At 31.2% G+C, this 17,397-nt stretch overlaps 3 protein-coding genes across 3 annotated transcripts; 2 read left to right on the top strand and 1 right to left on the bottom strand.

The window, feature by feature from the left end:
• The first annotated feature begins 2,007 nt into the window (after positions 1–2,007).
• LOC106760939 (acyl-protein thioesterase 2) lies at positions 2,008–4,524 on the top strand. The gene is made up of 9 exons (XM_014644387.2): positions 2,008–2,116; positions 2,358–2,472; positions 3,100–3,136; positions 3,230–3,299; positions 3,419–3,523; positions 3,713–3,863; positions 4,055–4,137; positions 4,203–4,296; positions 4,387–4,524. The coding sequence occupies exons 1-9, from the start codon at positions 2,086–2,088 to the stop codon at positions 4,469–4,471; spliced, it is 771 nt and encodes a 256-aa protein (XP_014499873.1). The 5' UTR covers positions 2,008–2,085; the 3' UTR covers positions 4,472–4,524.
• An 81-nt stretch (positions 4,525–4,605) lies between these two features.
• LOC106760940 (late embryogenesis abundant protein 2) lies at positions 4,606–5,232 on the bottom strand. Its single transcript, XM_014644388.2, has 2 exons — positions 5,086–5,232; positions 4,606–4,992 (listed from the first exon to the last, which is right to left on the bottom strand). Exons 1-2 carry the CDS (start codon positions 5,137–5,139, stop codon positions 4,714–4,716), a joined length of 333 nt encoding a protein of 110 aa, XP_014499874.1. The 5' UTR covers positions 5,140–5,232; the 3' UTR covers positions 4,606–4,713.
• Positions 5,233–9,805: 4,573 nt separating this feature from the next.
• Positions 9,806–14,099, top strand: LOC106759759 (lys-63-specific deubiquitinase BRCC36). The gene is made up of 8 exons (XM_014643091.2): positions 9,806–10,130; positions 10,234–10,533; positions 10,619–10,834; positions 11,971–12,122; positions 12,779–12,937; positions 13,080–13,160; positions 13,245–13,299; positions 13,551–14,099. Exons 1-8 carry the CDS (start codon positions 10,020–10,022, stop codon positions 13,758–13,760), a joined length of 1,284 nt encoding a protein of 427 aa, XP_014498577.1. The 5' UTR covers positions 9,806–10,019; the 3' UTR covers positions 13,761–14,099.
• Positions 14,100–17,397: the final 3,298 nt, after the last annotated feature.

Raw genomic sequence — 17,397 nt, 5'->3', positions numbered from 1 at the left:
AATTCAGTCTATTATTCACGAGTTCTTCTAGAGCTTGATGACATCCCAACTTCAATTTTTCATCTCAGTTCAAAGTCTCCATCAATGAAAGCAATGAATGGCAAAAGTAGATAGTGGACAGAAGGAAGGACAAGTAGCATTTTAAGATTTCCAGGTAAGCTTGCATGAAAGTTGGATTTTATAGGGTGACACACATAGTGGTGCACAATGAATGTACTCATTAACCTATGCATGGTCATCTACCTCAGTCAACCTCAAGTTTATCTTCTTTAGCCTCTGATGTATGTTAGCTCCACCTTTCACTTTGCAATTCATTATATATCACTATATTCTTTTGAGAATCAAAACTGCAAATATTTGCACTACTTAAAGAGATCCAGAAACGAGAAAGTCATATCATATACCAATAAAATATGTTGATGAGTGAGATATATTTCATTCGAGTCAATTGTAGATCACAAACCAATTAAAAATAAGACAAATTTAAATTTACAATACATAATTAGGTTAATTAGATGTAAACCTCATTTCATAAGACGGTTTTGTAAAATTGAGTTAAATTTATCACTTTTCGATATGGTTTTTGAATCTTCTCCAAAGTTTATTATAATAAGTTTGAATGTTTATTGTACTTACCGTATCATTCGTCATCAGATTCCTATTAAATTAGTTACACACTATAGATGTATATGTTTCAGAATGAGAAGTGTGTTGAAGATCCAATATCGATTAGAAATAAGATATATTTATAATATATTAATGAGTGCAAATATGATTTTACAAGTTAATTTTATAAGGTTTATCGAATTTGTTGGATTAAATTAGGCTAACAAAATAAAAGAAAGTATATACAAAATTCAAAATTTTGCTTATAATTCATCACATTGAAACTTGATAAAGAGTGTGCTTAGGTCTGATATGTTTCTTAAGATTCCTTTTGCGGAAGATCATGAATTAAACTTCTTTGTTTTTTTTTTTATTCTGAAGAATTTATCTGTCTGCTAAACAAAATGAAGTTTCAGGAGGTTATTTTTTCACCTAGATGTGTAAAAGAGAAGCTTCATCACCATTATTGTTTACCATTATGCTTAAGTCAAGGCTTATAATCTTTTAGACCTGTTTTCATGAGTATAGATAAATAAAACTTTTCTTTAGGTGGGGTTAGCAACTATGTTTAGTGGCAAGCAAGAAAACAAGAAAAAAAAAAAGGTAAGAACGAAAAGCTTACTTACTTTTACTTGTCAATTCTAATTTGAAACACCAGTTAAGTTACATAGCTTAATTATCATATGTCGGGTACTTGAAAGAAGAAGAAAATACCAAGAAACTTCAGTTCCTTTCACAAGTGCTGTTCTTGGTGATTATTCTTTGCTTGAGTTCCTTCGACTGGGTAAAAATTCAAAGAACTTTTAATTTGAGGTTAATGCTGATCCATCATCAATGACGGAGGAGGTTACTCGTGGGTTATACAAACATCAATAACATCTAAGTTCAATCATATAAAGGATTGACATCACTCTCTATCCAAAACTTTAAGATAATATTTTAATGAATCTTTCATCATTATATAATGCTTTACTTTCTTGTTTCTATTTAATGTAAGATTTAGATTCATCAAGTGTTAAAAGATTCTTTTTACAAACTAAGGTTATTCTTTCTTGTTTTCAGTAATATTTTTTTGTGGTTGCAGTTATCTTAATATTTTTGCCATTTGTCACAAACATAATAGATGATTGATTGTGTTATTCTATGCTTTGATTCTCTGTGCTCATAAAGATTTCCTTATTTTGTCTCTGTCTTTACCTCATCTTTTCATGGGATACCCTTCTAGACTGTTGCAGCATCACTCTATAGTTGGTGCACCCACTGGTCACTATATATATATATATATATATATATATATATATATATATATATATATATATATATATACACACACACACACACACATTGCAATGCATATTCACTCGTTTTATTCCAACTCTACCATACCCTTTTGGGTGTAAAGGGGCATCACCATCCTACATTTTCTTCATTGTAGTTGCTGGGGTTGCTTGTGCTTCACCAATTTCCTCAAACAATAAAATGAGTCATGCACATTCTCATACGGGCTCTGGTTTGTTCTTCGTAGTCCTTTATCCTTCTTTGCACCTTGATGAATTTTAGTCTTTGACTGCTACATATCACTGAATTATAGGACCTTTTTCGTTCTATCCATCTGTTGAGTAAACCTGCATTACTTAAAGGATTCTATGAGTTTGTACTATTGTTTTGAAATCTGTTAGTAACTATCTTCAAACTTAACATGTCATTGAAATCTGTTAATAAGTAGTATGTTTTCTCGCTTACAATTGCAGGCAGCAGAATCACTCGAGGTACTTTTGAGTTTGGAAAGACATATGTTGTGAGACCCAAAGGAAAACACCAAGCCACTATAATTTGGTTGCATGGTCTTGGTGACAATGGTTTGAGGTATGAATGCCATCTCTCTTTCTTTCTGACATTGTCACAACTATTAGGTGTTCATTCTTTCATACCAGTTTTCCTATATTCACTTCTCTTTTCCTTTTTACCTTTCATGATCTTTAATGCTTTCTAATATTGCACCTTTTTCTTCCTCCAATCTCTCCTTTTTCTTTTCTTTTTCACAGCTAAGGTATTTGTGGCACATGGGAATGAATTATTTCAAGTTGAATTTTCACACATTTCAACACGTGAAATGTTTTTTCCTATTTCCTGTCATATGTCATAATTAACATTGGTTGACATCATGAGAACAGAGACAGACACAGGTTTTTCACATGACCATGTCACATGAGAAGATTCATTGTTGAATCCCCACTTCCACCAGTAATGTTCCCTATAGTGTTTACTATGGCCACTGAAAATGCCATTGAGTTTGAACATTTCAAAACAGTGTCATTTTACGGTGGTGATGTTTTAATTTTTAAACTTCCTGTGTTAGACATTCCTTTTCCATGCATGGTTGAGTGCTTTATTGTAGACAATTTTATCAAGCAAACCATTGGTTCCTGAGTAAGGTGTCATATTTACTTATCAGTGACACACTTATCTAATTTTAAGCTTTGTTTCTTGTAGCTCATCTCAGCTTTTGGAATCCCTTCCACTTCCAAATGTAAGAATCTTATACATTGAATCAGTCTGAGATTAACTTCAATTAATTTGTTTTTGTGCCAATATTCTCACAATATGATATGACATGATGCAGATAAAATGGATTTGTCCAACTGCCCCCACCCGTCCTGTGGCAATACTTGGTGGTTTTCCCTGCACAGCATGTATGAGATACTTAAACTTCACTGACACTAATCCTTCTGAATCAAATCAGCACTATGTAATCTAAGTTTTTTCTAGTCATAAAAAGGAAATCTAACTTGCTTAGTGGCTTCTTAATCAGGGTTTGATGTGGGAGAACTTTCAGAAGATGGCCCAGATGATTGGGAGGGTTTGGATGCCTCAGCAATACACATTGCTAACTTGTTGTCAACAGAGCCAGCTGATGGTATATAAATTAATCAGACATCAAATTTTGCAAATCTACAATGTCCCACAAATAGATTTCAGTATTGTCAGTTAAGAAAATTGAATAATCACTATTCTATTAGTACTTTAAACATGTCCAGTTTTTGCATAGATGAAATTGACATATATCCTGAAGATTTACTTTGTTTAACAATGAATTATGTGATAGTGAAAGTTGCTATTGGAGGCTTCAGCATGGGTGCAGCAATAGCCCTATACTCTGCAACTTGTTTTGCCATAGGAAGGTATGGAAATGGCATTCCCTACCCTGTCAATCTAAGAACAGTGGTTGGACTTAGTGGTTGGCTTCCAGGATCAAGGTATGCTGTAAACTATTTGTTTGAATCATTACAGTCATGTTAATGATGACATTGGTCATTTAACCGAAACATGAGACTCTGTTTTCTCATTAGATTCCCGACAATCATTTGAGATTTTGTTAACAAATCTGCAATAGCCCACATACTAAATTCACATGACAGACACTGTGGTTGAAACCTGCTACTTGTAGGAGCTTAAGGAACAAGATAGAAGTATCACATGAAGCAAGAAGACGAGCAACTTCATTACCCATTTTGTTGTGCCATGGAATCAGTATGTATCTATAAAACTGAAAGTTAATGTCATTGATTAAGATTCTAACTTTGTACTGTTTGTAGGTGATGATGTGATCCTTTACAAATATGGTGAAAAATCAGCTCAATCTTTATGCTCAGCAGGGTTTCGATATGTTGCATTCAAATCCTATGATGGGTAAGCAATTTTCATAGATGAAATCATCCTTGTAATTGGTGATGAATTGGTTAAATCAGGTTTTGTACTTTTGGTTCGTGATGTGTGCAGGCTTGGTCATTACACAATTCCTAGAGAGATGGATGAAGTTTGCACTTGGCTTAGTTCAAAGTTGGGGCTTGAAGGATCCTCGTAATTATTCTATTTCAGAGATTTTGAGATAATAAAATTAAAATGTTCTGTTTTTAACTCTTCTTTTTTCATATAATAATATAAGATGATATTATAAATTCAAGGCTATATATATATATATATATATATATATATATATATATATATATAGCATTGAAGTGAACATGGATGAAACAAGAGTGTGGCGCGTGGAAATAGCAGCTTATTTAAAAAGCGATGCTGCGTAAAACCACGACAACATAGTAACTAATGTCTGCGATTGTAATCATCGTTACGGTCCAGCCCAAGAGTTTTCTTCATGGCCTCTGTAGCACCTTGGGCCGCACCCTTCACCTTTTCCCCTGTCTGCTGCAGGAACCCTTGGGTGTTGTCCTTACCTGATTGGGCCGATTCCTTCGTCGACTGGCCCATCTGTTGGGCCTTCTCCTTTGCCGCTTGGGAAGTGTCGCTAGTCTTCTCCTTCGCAGCTTGGGCCATATTCTGGGCCTTATCCCCGATATTGCCCACAGTCTGCTTTGTCTTTTCCTATAGCAGATTACATAGATGCAGACCCAGTTTAAAATATTAATTATAAATTAAAAATTGCTAAAACAATATTAAATATTGATAATTTTTTACCTCAGTTCGGCCCTTGGTTTCACCAGCTTCGTAGCTTTGGTTTTGGGATGCCATATTCTCTTTAAATCTCAAATCTCAAACTTTCTCTTTTTCAACTCACTCGTGACTATGTTTGAATTGCTTTCTTTCTATTTATAGCGTTTCATGCCTTTTGTAGCATAGCCACGTGTGCAGCTTCGTGACACGTGTAAGGCACGTGCCGCTCTTAAAATCGAGTGCTATTACAAGCTTTTCGTGAGCCTGTGGATTTTTGCCACGTTATCTACTTTTCGTCATTTTTCTTTTTTCTCGTGTCGAATAATCCGATGATGAACACAAAAAGAGAAAAATGTTTTATTTTAAATAACTCCTGTATGAATGTTAGTATTAAAATGTAGTAACAACTATATTATATTTTAATAATAATATTTAGAAATCTGTTTAAAACAAAAAATTAATATAAAAGAAATTTTCTTTTTATTTATTAACAAATTAACGTGTAAAAATAAAATATACATTTATCATCCGGTCGGAGAAAATTTTGACGAAACATTATTCAAACGGAATGTCGGTATTATATGAATAAAGTTCCTACTTCTCTCTAATTGTGCAATTATAGTAAAACTAATATCTTAAAATTCCATTAGTTAAGTTTTAAACTTATATTTTCAATATTTTTTTACTAAAATATTCTGTTTTACATGTAACACCTCAAAAATATCATTCTAACAAAAATATCGTAGTGGAAACTACGTGATTATATAAATTTAGAAGATATGGTTCATAATATTAAATACAATTAATAACTAAAATTTAAATATTTAAAAAAAATCAAAAGAAAACTACTAGATGTACATAATATTATAAATTATAGTACGAAACTCTAAATTTGGTTTTGGTATTCAGCGTCCCTTAACTGCTCAATGCTCGTCTTCCTCGTGATATTCTATTATGGTGAAATTCATAGTCATCATAGATAATAGCGAAAACATAAGTTAGAAATAATTTAAAATTTTTATAAGTTTTAAATAGAATAAAAGAGGTTTAAACCTTTTTTTGGTCCCTAACTTATGAGCGGATGTTCAGTTTAGTCTCTGCTTTTAAAAATGTAAATCTTTGGTTCCTAAGTTATAAAAAATATATCAAATGAGTCCTTTTTTTTATGTTCATGGTAAAAGTACAAAGAGCAATCTAAAGTATTGTTATCATTAAGAAACAAATCAGAGCAAAAAGATGTAGCAGTTGTTAAAAAACAACCAAAAACAGTATTTCAAATAAAAAAAAGGACTCATTTGATACATTTTTTATAACTTAGGGACCAAAGATTTACATTTTAAAAAACGGGGACTAAACTGAATATCTACTTATAACTTAGGGACCAAAAAGAGGTTTAAACCAATAAAAGAATATCATCAATAACTATATACCTTCCAAATCATATAATCAACATTAAAAATCAAGACTCGTAATATAAAACCTAGACTGATAACCATAAATTACTTTTGGAAGATTGATGTTTTAATTAACATTCTACAATTTTGTATTTGTCATTGTTTAATCACTCTCCAGAATTATAACTATAATATGTTTAGACTTCTCTTAACGTATAAAATATGATAAGATAAATTATATGTCTAACGAGTTTTACTATTATTGAAATTTTAGACAAGAATTTCCTTTCACTCATACTACTTTTTTCATCTACTTGAATCTAAATATTAGTAAAGTCAAGATAATCTCAATTCAGTTCTTGTTGTCAATACATTTCACAGTAGAACAACTCATTGTAGCATTTTCACTCGAGAAATAACTACCTTGTCATTTCATTCATACATATCTTAATTCATAGTAAGCATTACCAAGATAGTAAGCACAATCACAAGAAAAGTAGCAAACATAGTATATCACATTTATCTCATTCGTTACATTTTCATAAAATCTTAAATCATTACAGTGTGTCATACATATGTAATTTTAATTCAATCTAAACTCATTTCATAATATTAATCACCCATTGTTTATTTCAAATTACACATTAAGAATTCATCATTTATTTTCTATTACATCAATATAACATTCAAATACTATAGTTCCAATAATCATATCAAAAGGGGAAAGACATTTCTCCACCATAGACATGTAATCAATTATCCAATTATCACAATAAATATTCATATACCTAAGACTAGATGTTAAATTTTCAGCTTAATCCAGTTGTTAAAAAAGTAGTGATCCTAGTTTTTCCAAGACTACTAAAGGCTAGAAACTAGGTAGCACTTGGTGACGTTGCGACTATATCTAGATTGAGTTTTAATTGAGAAAATTAACTTTTCTTACTCACTTGTTAAACTCTACAAAATCATATTATCATTATGTTTTAACACAAGAAGTGTCAATTTAATCAATCACAAGTAACATAGAAAAGCTCATATTAATTGTTTCAGGTGTAGGGTCAAGTAACTACAAACACCTTCACAATTTCTTCTCAAAAACCGTTTGGGTAGTTGTATCTTCATTCCGCCTTCGTCTTCACTTCAGTCTTTTGAAGGGATACCTGTCAAAGGTTCTTTGATGCTTAAGTTATCAAACAATTCATACAAGGGTGAAAGTAGGGATGACAACGGGCCGAGTCGGGCACGGATAGTGCCTGCCCACAACCCAACCCCCGGATAAAAATATACCTGCCACCCGACCCGTTACCCGTCGGGTACCCGTTTAAAAAATACCTGCGGATACCCGCAAAAAATAAAAAAAAATATTTATATATTTTAAAATAAAATTTAAATAAAATTACAGATATATATATATATATATATATATATATATATATATATATATATATATATAAAACATAATATAATATAATATAAATTAAAATTTAATTTTAATTAAATTTAACCTAATAAAATATAATTTTATTTTATTTTTAATTAAATTTAATTAAAATATATATAAATTAATTTTTATTATTATTTTTTTGCAGGTAACGGGTATCTGCGGGTCGAGTAGTATACTACCCGTACCTGACCCGTTTAGAAGCGGGCATTAAAATATCCGCTACCTGTTACTTGCAGGTAGCAAATGTGACGCCCGGGCACTAAGAGGGCGGGGAGTGATCGCTGGTGCAAGACGCACGGACAAGGAGCGGCTCCTGACAGGCTTATAGTGGAAGGGGCACATGGACGAATCGAACATACACCGGAATGAGAGGGATCTGGAGACTGTATAGGTATGGGACTATACAGTTGAAGGATAGCTTAAAGGAATTGATTTGGCTACTCATATCACCAAAATGCATTTACTTTTCGGTAGCCTAACCCATAAGAACTCCATGGTCAAGCGTGCTTAGCCTGGAGAAATTATGGGATGGGTGACCTTCCAGGAAGTTTTTCCGGAAAGTGTGCGAGTGAGGACAAAGCACACTGGAAAGTCTCGTGGTGATGTGTGGGGGCAGTCAACAGTCTATGTAAGTTGTCGGGGCGTTACAGCAAATATCCACGGGTAGTAACCTGCGGATACCCGTGCCCGCGAATTTTTTTGTCATCCCTAAATGAAAGCAATAGTCTTAAATGCATAGTAAATATTTATAGTTTTTTATGAGTTTGATATTAGTGAAACCTTAATTTCAGGCCAACCTCAACCCATTACTCTTAATCAATACTTACATTAATCCTTGCTTTGAGAAGACTGATTACCAGGTTAGGTTGTCCAGCCTCGCTCTCCGTCGAGACAATTCTATAAAAGTTTTGCTCGTTTGGCCTGATCTGTTGTGGTTTTGCTTTGCTCCCATTATCTTACGTCTATGTAACAAGCATCAAAACTCATACTCATAAGATCAAAACACAATAAAATACCAATTGAATCAAACTCACCTAACTTTAATGAAATTCTACCATACTAAACATATTATACACTACATTAACAAACATCAAAATTCATAGTCACAAGATCAAAACACCATAAAATACCAATTGAATCAAACTCACCTAACTTTGATGAAATTCTACCATACTAAACATATTATACGCTCATTAGTGTCATTTTATAAACACACTTAAATAATCCACCAACAAATAAGCTAGATCAATCAAAATAGATTAATTAAAAACTAAAATACTCTTTCATTCGTAAATTTCTCAATTTCACAACTCAATTATCAAATCTAAGGTACAGTACAATTTTTTTTCATTAAGTTCCTCAATCATACATGTTAAACAATCAACTCAATCCATTGCCACATGATTTATTTAGTGGTTGCATAACGTTTTTTGTTTTCTTTTTTTAAATTTAAGTATTTAATAATTTATTTTAAATTAATTATATATTAATACTACTTTTTTTATAAACATACGTGACAATTATTAAAGACGGTATATAATAAGCGTAATAAATTAAAATAAATATTTATATAATTATTATTTTATATAAGACTATTTATGTATTCCTTTATTTTAATGAAACGAGTTACTCTTTTAATAAATAATTGTTCTGGTGAAGTTGAAAGATAAATAATTTAAGAAAAATTAGAAAGAAAAAGAAAAACAGTCAATTTGAAATATTTTTACATGACTAATAATACTGTATCAGTATGAAAAGTGTCTTAGATAATTACATTACTAAATTGTATGATTCTTAATTGATCAGTGTGAAAAATTGTTTTACTGTGATAATTTATTTTCCTAAATGAAACTAAATTTGCATTTGGTGAATGAGAGTGACATTAGGGTATGCAGTGTAATAAAAGAGAAGAGTTTCTGTTTAATAATCAAGAAAGAAGAAGAAAGAAGAAGAAAGAAGAAGAGGAAGAGGAAGAGAAGCTGAAGTTCGTGTTTTTGGAGTTGTGGGTGAGGTTTTGTTGGGCGGAGAAGAAAGATAAAGAAAGAAGAGAGAGGAATTTGGAACCGGTAGGTCTACGAGTGTCGAAGAGAAGAAGAAACAATCGATTGAATCGAAAAATGTCTCTGACGAGCGTGAAAATGTCGGAAGAAGTGTGGTTAAGTTGCCTCACTCATGCATTGTCCACTGAAACCGAAGAGGTTATGGGTCTTCTTTTTGGGGACATTCAGGTAATCTGACCTAACATTTCTTTCTATGTTATCGAGTCAATTGAAGAAACGCAGACAAAGTACCAGGTTCGATTAATGATTGTGATGGATTGGGTTGATTCAGCATTCGAAAAACGGGAACGAGACTGCATTGATCTGGGGGGCGTCTCCTCAGAAGAGGTCTGATCGGCGAAAGGATCGAGTGGAAAGCGACCCTGAGCTCTTGGCCGCTGCAACTGCCCTCGCTGATCGAATGACCGTAGCCACTGGAACTACGACAAGGGTTATTGGTTGGTACCATTCACACCCGCACATTACAGTTCTCCCTTCCCATGTTGATGTAAACACCCAGGCAATGTATCAGCTTCTTGACACTGGGTTTATTGGCTTGATTTTTTCCTGTTTCAGTGAAGATGTAAACAAGGTTTGTCTTCAATGCTTGGCCAAAAGATTCTTCAATTCTAATTTTTCTTTAAGTTTATCGTCAAATACCTCCGGGCTGTGTTCAGGTTGGAAGAATTCAAGTAATTGCTTTCCAGTCATCTGATGGGAGGCAGAATCACTCATCAAGACCTATACCTTTGTCTCCTGTAAATAGAAGCCCTATTATTGATATCGATTCATCGCCAAGTTCCTCAGAGAATTTATCAATAAGACCTGGTTACTTCAAGGCAGAGAGCTCTGTGCAGGACACTGGTGATTCAGCAAGTAGCGGTGGTAGTAAGGTATAATTTTTTATACCTCTGGGTGATTTAAAATTTGGTATGTTGTGCTGTTGGTTGGCCGTAGAATACACAATGGTATGTAGAATGCTTATTATGCTTGAATGTAAAATTAATGAAAGATGATGCAGCTTACAGAAATTGTTAGAGGGGTGTTTCTTTATTAAAATATAGTTCTGTTTATTTTCTGCTTTCCAGTCGTAATTTCAAACAAATCTCTAGATGATTTTGATAGTTCTTTTTTTTTCAATGTTAAAATTCATCACGACAGATTGTTTCTAGTGTCCACCTCCAGTGGTGTTTTTATGGTGTATTCATATCATGACAAAGTTTTAAATGCAAGATACTTGAACGAGCTTTAGAATCCCGTCTTCTTTTCAGAATATGAAATGAAGCTATTGGATTCAGTGTTTGGAACTGGGACCAAATGGGTAGTAGGATCCATTGATGGATTGGAGTCAGTTATTTTTAGGAATATACGTAGCAGTAATTCTGCATTGGTTCTGTATTAGAAATTGCATGATTTCTGTTATTCATAGAAAATATTAGAGTGAACGGATGGGTTGGAGGCAGATGGTATTCGGAGTATGTATGCATGGGATATAAAATAACATCTTGTATTAGTAATTCTGCATTAGTTCTCTATGGGAAACTGCATAGTGATTGGTATTCATAGAAATTAACATTTGTCAGTTACGTATTAGGATTATATCTAGTAATAGTGGGGTGTGTAATTAAGGAAGTATATTATCATTTGCAGCTTGCGAGAAGAGAGCACTCTCTGTTGGAGACTTTTGTCTCTGGGACTACAAGAATACTGTTGTTTTGTGCATGATTAAGCACTCAATATTGTAGTTTATCATAGAACCACCCTTGGCGTGTATCCAATCTGCATTTCTTTTCTGAAACTGGTTTTACTTGAAGTTTCCTATTACGACTCTGGATTTTGTGTATACCATTTGTTGATATGGCAAGATGAGGGTATAAGATAAAACATAAATTCTCCATATTCACATTATGGAAAATGAATTCAGTCCCTTGCAGTTTTATCGATAAAACTAGTTTTTCTTCTATACTGGATTAAAATTCTGCATTGTGTTCCTTTCTTTAAGACTTATACGATTATATACTTTTGCTAGGACGGTGGGAGATCAGACTTGGGGAATTTCTTTGCTAATGCTGATGCCAACTACCATCCCAACAATTCAGATACTAACATAGTTGATGTTGATCCCATGGATATGTCAGATAGTATGCAAGAGGCCATGCATCGTTCGAATTTGGACATGAGGTATATAATATTGATAAGTGCGTAATGCACCGCTAATATCATTATTATTTATCAACGTACAGTTTAGGCCTACTTTTGGTATTCGGATTCTGTGTGTCCTCTTGATCCATAAGGGAACATGGTGTATCTAAAGTATCAAACCGTAGGTGATTTGATAAGATCAAAGATATGTGCTAGGTATTTGCCAATAAAGAAAAACAGAAAGTAAAAGGGGACACCCCAGTATCCATTGATGTCCTGAACAATAGTTGGTTTGCTTGGGCACATAAATCATAGCCTGTAATAAAAACATTTCCTCTAATTCTTCTCAGGGATAATTCCCATTTGGTTATCTAGGCTTTCCTTGACACTTTGTTCCAAGTGTGTATGATTGGCCTCAATAACTTGTTACACCATGAATTTTCTATCAATAAATATAATCACACCGGAGGCAGAGATAGGCATCCATTATGTGGATGATTCTCAATCTTGGCGGTTGGTTGAACGATAAACGGAAGCTATGAAGTAACTGTAGAGCAACTCTTTACCATAAAACAATAGCACCGTTTTCTGCATTCTTTGTATTATTATCGGTCAGGTAAGCCATGCTTAATCATTTGAGGTTGACAAGATAGTTTCCCAGTCTTGGTTTTTAAAATGGATTTTATTGGTTTCAGAGGTGTACAAAACGTAAGAAAAGAAGTTCCCCTCCATGTTGTCCCAGCCTTGTCTTTTATCAACCTTGATTCGCCATTATCATCATACGCAGATCTGCAACATGTACTATTTGAAGAGGAGCGAAGTGCATATAATGAAGCCATCTCACAAAATACGAGGTGATAATTTGATAAAATATATATTCTCATTCTTGATACTTTAACGAACTGTCTTTAATTTTCTTTGTTTATTTGCTTTAATTATGTCATCCTTTTTGTACTGTCTTTAATTTCCGACACACCCTTTGTTTGTACTCTGCAGGGATGGGAAAATGCATCCTCTGACTTTTATACACCACACTTCTACTTATCAGGCTTCCTTGTGCAAGTTTATTGAATACTGGTAAGAGCAAAATGTCCATTTTCTAGTTCCTCCTTATTTTCTTCTACTTCTCCAATAACAATTTACTACTTTCTAACTTTACAGTTTAAGTCCTGCTATAAGTGCGCTTCAAGATCGACTGAGAGATAATCAAATTCGGGTATTTATCGAAATTAAAGTTGCATCATGATAGTTTTTCACTGACCGTATTACTATCTTGTAAAAGTTACATATTTCAAATCCTTTTTGCCTGATTTTCTGTGAAAGTCAACCTTTTTTTTGAACTTATTCACAGAATGCCCTAATTTGGATTGACAACTAACTTGCCCTTGTTTGTCCACCAGGACCATTCCAACATTTGTCTAATCATTCTAATAATTTCTTACACATATGTGTTGTATATGATGACAGCTATCAGTTCTGAGTGAAGAAGCCAAAAGTCTGGAGGCTGAGTCATATAATAGAGGGAGCGAAGCAGGTACTGGATCTCCTCGTCAAGTTGCATCTCCTACACACCGAGGAGGTTCCTCTCCTGGTCTGAGAAACTTGCACGGTTCACCTGAATCGTCCGGTTCAAGGAAGGTAGCAAGTCCTGGTAGCCGGAGCAGAAAAGGATATTGAAGTGAAAACTCTATTTTGAAGTAATGCTTCAACCAATATAATCGGTGATGATTTACGATGGTTTTCCTAAAATGGGATGTTTAATAGGTAGAATGTACATGGAAATGGTATTGCTACAGTTGAAATGATGCTAGATGGTGTATTCTGCTAGTAATAGAGTAAAAATGGCGGTTTGGTGATTTCTTTCATTTTGAAGAACACATTGAAATTATCAAATGGCGTTCACGGTTGGATTAAAAGCAGTTTGAATAGCCCTTCATAGTGTTTGTTTTAGTGATTTGCAACACTTGTCAACATAGTTCTTAATTTGGTAATAGATGAGCCAATTTCATTAGTATATGATAAACATTGCATTGAGTAATGCTCATGTTCAATAATTGTATTTAAATTAAACAATTTAAAAATAATTTGAGTTGTTCCTTGAAAAAGCAGTAAAATATCATTTTCTTACCTTTTTAATAAAGAAGTGTTCGAAGTTAATAAGGAAAAGGACAAATTAAATAATCCAATGCCATGAGAAAAATAAAATTAGATTTTGTTTTTGGGGAAAAAAGAGTTCAAATCTGACACAATATCTTGGAAAAACATACAAAAGCTCCGAATGATCTAAATTATGATGATATAAGTGCAAAATAGTTTTACATTAAAATTAATATTAATTAATATTTATTGTTCAGGGTGTGGGGTTGGAAATCATAACCAAATACTTTTTTACATTTTTTTCTAAGTTATCTTGTATTGTCTCAAGTATTTAGTTAAGTTTTTTTTAGAATTTAGTGTTTCAATTTTAAATTATTTTAAATTGTGTGGGCAGTTCAACGTTTAAATCAGTAATTTATTCAATATAATATTTTAAATTTATAATAAATATAATTATTTATTTTCTTATCTCATACTTATACTATAAATTTTGAAATGAATTTATGATTAATTGATCGTCCGACACATTTACGAAGGATATATGTAAAACTAAAGTGACCATATATTTGTTGCATTAGACTTATTTATTGTTGAATTCTCTATTCAAAATATTTTGTTGCTAAAGGTAGGTGTTTATAATCTCGTGTTTTATTTCTACATAAACTTTGCTATACGTAGGGAAGGTTCTCGAAATGTTCAGGTAATCTGAAATAAAATGATAAAGTATTTAGTAAAATGATTAAAATAATAGTTAGTATAATACCTAAACTATAAATTTAAAAATTCATATAACTCTTAATATATGCACTCATGTTTATTCTATTTATTTATGTTGTTATTTCTTCTTACAGACAATAGCCGTTTTTTTTTTTTATATTTTTGATAAAATAAAATGACACCACTACCTTTCAAATGGAGTAAATAATTTATCTGCACTTATTTTGTTTTTACTAAAATATACTCATATTTTTATCATTAATTTTTTTATTATTTTAATGTTTATATGCACTTACATTGTATGTTTTTTCAATACTATTTAAAATAAACTAGTATTATTTATTGGAAAATGTTATAATAATTCATCCATACTCATTTTCCTTTTATATCTTTTTTATCAGCTGTTTCCTTTTATATATTATTTACTTGCTATTGCATTATTTTTTTCTTTGTATATCTATCACATGAACTAGAAAAAGTAAAAAAGAGGTAACACGTCATAAAACATGATACTCTCTAGTCTCTTGAGAATTTTCCTGAGTTAATGTATAATGACACAAAAATAATAATAAGATAAAGTAAAATAGAACAAATGTAGATGCATATATATGAAACAATAATTAAAAGTGGTTAAATCTATAATTTAAATTTTATATATATTGACCTATAATTTAAGTTTTTTACTAAACGTCCTATCATTTTACATAAAAATATTTAAGTTTATTAAACTATGAAAATTTTATGGTTAAATAGTTCGACATTCATGTATAATATTTGCACGAAACTTAGATAAGAAATTGACATTATCTCTAATTTATATCTAACATATATGATAGAATAATATTATCTCTAATTTAAAACTGTAAAAAAATAAATTTATTAGTTTTATTATTTGATTTATATTCAACTTTTTGTAATATTTTTAATCAATATAAAATTTAGACTAATATTTAGAGTCTATAATAATATTGTATTTATGATCTTGAAGTACAAAACATTATGCCTTAACTACAAGGCAGCATTGGCATTGTTCTTCACCATTTATATTAGCATTACAACAATTTAAGAATTTAATAATTAATTTACTTGATGATATTAAACTTTTAGTTAATTGATACATATGTTCTTTAAATTATTGAAAAAACTAAAAATTATTTATATGGTGCCGATGATTTTTATTTTATAACTATATAAAGAGTACAAATTCTTTATCGGAAAATTTGGTGTAATTAATTATTTATTTAAGTTTTAGATATTTTAAAACATCATAATCAATGTCTATTAATCCAAGTTTCTACATCAACCATTGGTTCTTCTGCAAATGATGGAAAATTCTTTCATGGAAGACAGACTCACAAAGTTTTCAAGTATCTATTCAAAGACAACTCTATTAATTATTCCCTAATCTAAATTTTCTTAATGTTTAGAGAATTTATAATCACACATATAGAGATTTATAAATCTATTTTTTCTTGTAGTAAAAGTTGTGTAAAAGAAATTAAAAAATTAAAATTATGGATAATTAAAACTAAGGAAATTAAAATTAAGAAAACAATTATATAATATGGACAGAAATTATTACCATTAAGCAAAATATTTAGATGCGAGAGAGGAGAAAGAATTCTGATGGCCTAAACGGGTATTGAAAATTATAATTTAGGAATATATGTTTTAATATTTAACATTTATTTCAGTTATGAAAAATTTAAATTTCAAATGTTAGCGAATTACATTTTCTTATACTAATTTTATAGTTATTCAAATAATTATTTATTTATTCATAACATAAACGGTAAAAGAATCCCAACAATTAATTATTTGAATAAGTAATTAAAATTATCATTTTATATTTAATTCAAAATCATTTCACTGTAGTATCATGACTAAAGTTATCAATCTAAAACTGAAGTGTAATAAGATATTAAATGTGCTGAAGAAAAAAATATTTTATTTTAAAATAATTTTTTAATACAATTTAAAGAAAAATACCACCAAAGTGAGGTCGGTCTCATTAAACTGAATTCTCAAGAATTAATGTAAGCAAGAAAGGTTAAATGAAAACTCATAATCAATTAATAAATAATAAATGAATCAATATCACATTAAAAGTGGAGATACGTTAGTTAATAACGGATCAAGTTTTCAATTTTTTCTTAAAATGTATATTCACGAAAAAAAATTACCCAAATAAACTCGTTTTAATTTTAATTTTTAAATTAAACCTATTTATTACTCACGTGTTAAACACTATCATTCGAATTTCTTTTCTTCCTTTTTTTTTTTTCTAATTTTCAAAAATATTGAAAAAATCAGACTTAAACTCAGCAAAATCAGGCCAGAAATTCACTCCAGGCCAGCCAAATAATAAATTAATAATTCTCAACTTAAATAATAAATTGTTCTAGCTTGATAAATAAATAGGTTTATTTGAGTAAAAAAAGATATAAATAGTTTTATATTTTAGGAGAAAATCTAAGTTTAATTAATAGAAACGGAAATA

The sequence above is a fragment of the Vigna radiata genome, chromosome 5 (assembly GCF_000741045.1).
Source record: "Vigna radiata var. radiata cultivar VC1973A chromosome 5, Vradiata_ver6, whole genome shotgun sequence".
NCBI classification, from domain to species: domain Eukaryota; kingdom Viridiplantae; phylum Streptophyta; class Magnoliopsida; order Fabales; family Fabaceae; genus Vigna; species Vigna radiata.
This window is presented reverse-complemented; position numbering and strand designations above follow the sequence as displayed.